This window comes from Lottia gigantea, assembly GCF_000327385.1.
Source record: "Lottia gigantea unplaced genomic scaffold LOTGIsca_810, whole genome shotgun sequence".
Classification (NCBI taxonomy): Eukaryota; Metazoa; Mollusca; class Gastropoda; family Lottiidae; genus Lottia; species Lottia gigantea.
The window spans coordinates 6,706-8,265 of record NW_008710695.1 but is presented as its reverse complement, the minus strand read 5'-3'; the positions used below and the strand labels follow the sequence as shown (position 1 = coordinate 8,265).

General features: G+C 32.6%; 1 protein-coding gene across 1 annotated transcript in view; it reads left to right on the top strand.

The window, feature by feature from the left end:
- LOTGIDRAFT_176192 (hypothetical protein) overlaps positions 1 to 1,560 on the top strand; it is a gene marked incomplete at both ends in the record, with an annotated part of 9,264 nt that overhangs the window by 1,358 nt on the left and 6,346 nt on the right. The window contains 3 exons of the mRNA XM_009067354.1: positions 569 to 600; positions 784 to 937; positions 1,198 to 1,268. Of these exons, the coding sequence (XP_009065602.1) occupies positions 569 to 600; positions 784 to 937; positions 1,198 to 1,268 (257 nt within the window). The remainder of the gene's footprint in view (positions 1 to 568; positions 601 to 783; positions 938 to 1,197; positions 1,269 to 1,560) is intronic.

Sequence of the window (1,560 nt, the reverse complement as noted above, 5' to 3'; positions counted from 1 at the left end):
GTTATCACCATTTTGTACCATCATTCTATACCACCAACACCATTCTATACCATTCTTGATTTTTTCTTCATTTTATACCATCATTTATACAACCATGATTCTGTACCATCATTCTATGCCACCATCATTCTATACAACCATTATTCTGAATCGCCGTCATTCTATACCACCATTCTATACCATCATTCTATACCACCTTTCTATGTTCCACCATCATTCTGTATCATCATTTTATATCGTCCTTGTATGCCACCGTCATTCTATACCACCATCATTCTATACCACCATCATTCTATACCACCATTATTCTATACTACCGACAGTTTATTGGACGTTAAACTTAAAGAATTAAGGAAAACAACAAAAAATATATTCTCAACCGGAAGTCAGACAGGAATAATGAGTATATTATGTGGAGAGCTATATCAGACAAAAGTATAATATATGAAAAAACAAAATAGAAATAATAACATTGTGGCGCATCATCTATACCACCATTCTATACCATCAACACCATCCAATACCAACATTCTATACTAACAGTAAATAAGTTTAAATTATATTCCAGTGCCTGGCGATACAAACACCGTTACGTTACAGGTATGTTATTTTTCAAGTTCTGTAATTTTGTATTGGAAACAGCATGAAGGTATGAACAATAACAATAAGGATATCTCAAAAGACTTCCACTTGATTTATTTCTAACGAGTCTTTTTTACCTGGTTAAGGCTTGAAGATCCAAATTAGACTGGGCGTGTATTTCAATTCATATTATCTAACTAGGTTCCATGTAATTTAACTTCTTGGAGCATCTATCTTATTCTGACGGGTACTGGTGAAACTACGTTTAATAATCGTCAATATCTGAGTGTGAACAGCAGAAATATGGAAATCATCATACAAACTGATAAAAAGGTGTATAAACCAGGGCAAACAGGTACTACCTTCCTTATAAATTTAAAAGCTTATCAGAGGAATTATTTACTGTAATAAATATAATTTATACATCCAGCTAAACCAGATTTGGACCACGTGAAAATTCGTTTTGGTTGTTCATGTGTACTGCTTTGTTATCAAGTTTCCTTCACTTTTACTGGCAATAGGGGTATGAATTGTCTGAACCATGAGTGGCATTCCTTTTGTGCTCCGATGAATCAATTCAATTCAAATGATAAGTTTATATGGTCTTTATTGTAGTAAAATATCGGGTATTTGGTGTTCGCTCGGATTTACAAGTGGTATGTTCTAACTATACCGTTACTGTCACAGTAAGTATATATCATGATCTTAGGTTTAAGATGTGATAACTCAATTCTTTGCTTTTGAAAGTACTAGTTTTTGTTTTAGATCTGATCACATTTGCATAAGATGAGGTTGTAAATTTGTATATGACTGATATCAGAGGCTTGTTGTCCCGATCATCTGTAAAATTATATCATGAAACACGTATGAGCGGTATTGTTGTTGATTAATAAATGCTTTTTTACGAAAGAAAAAATATTAATCTGGAATGTAAAAATCTTCCACGAATAATTGCATTCAACCNGATTTTACATTTTT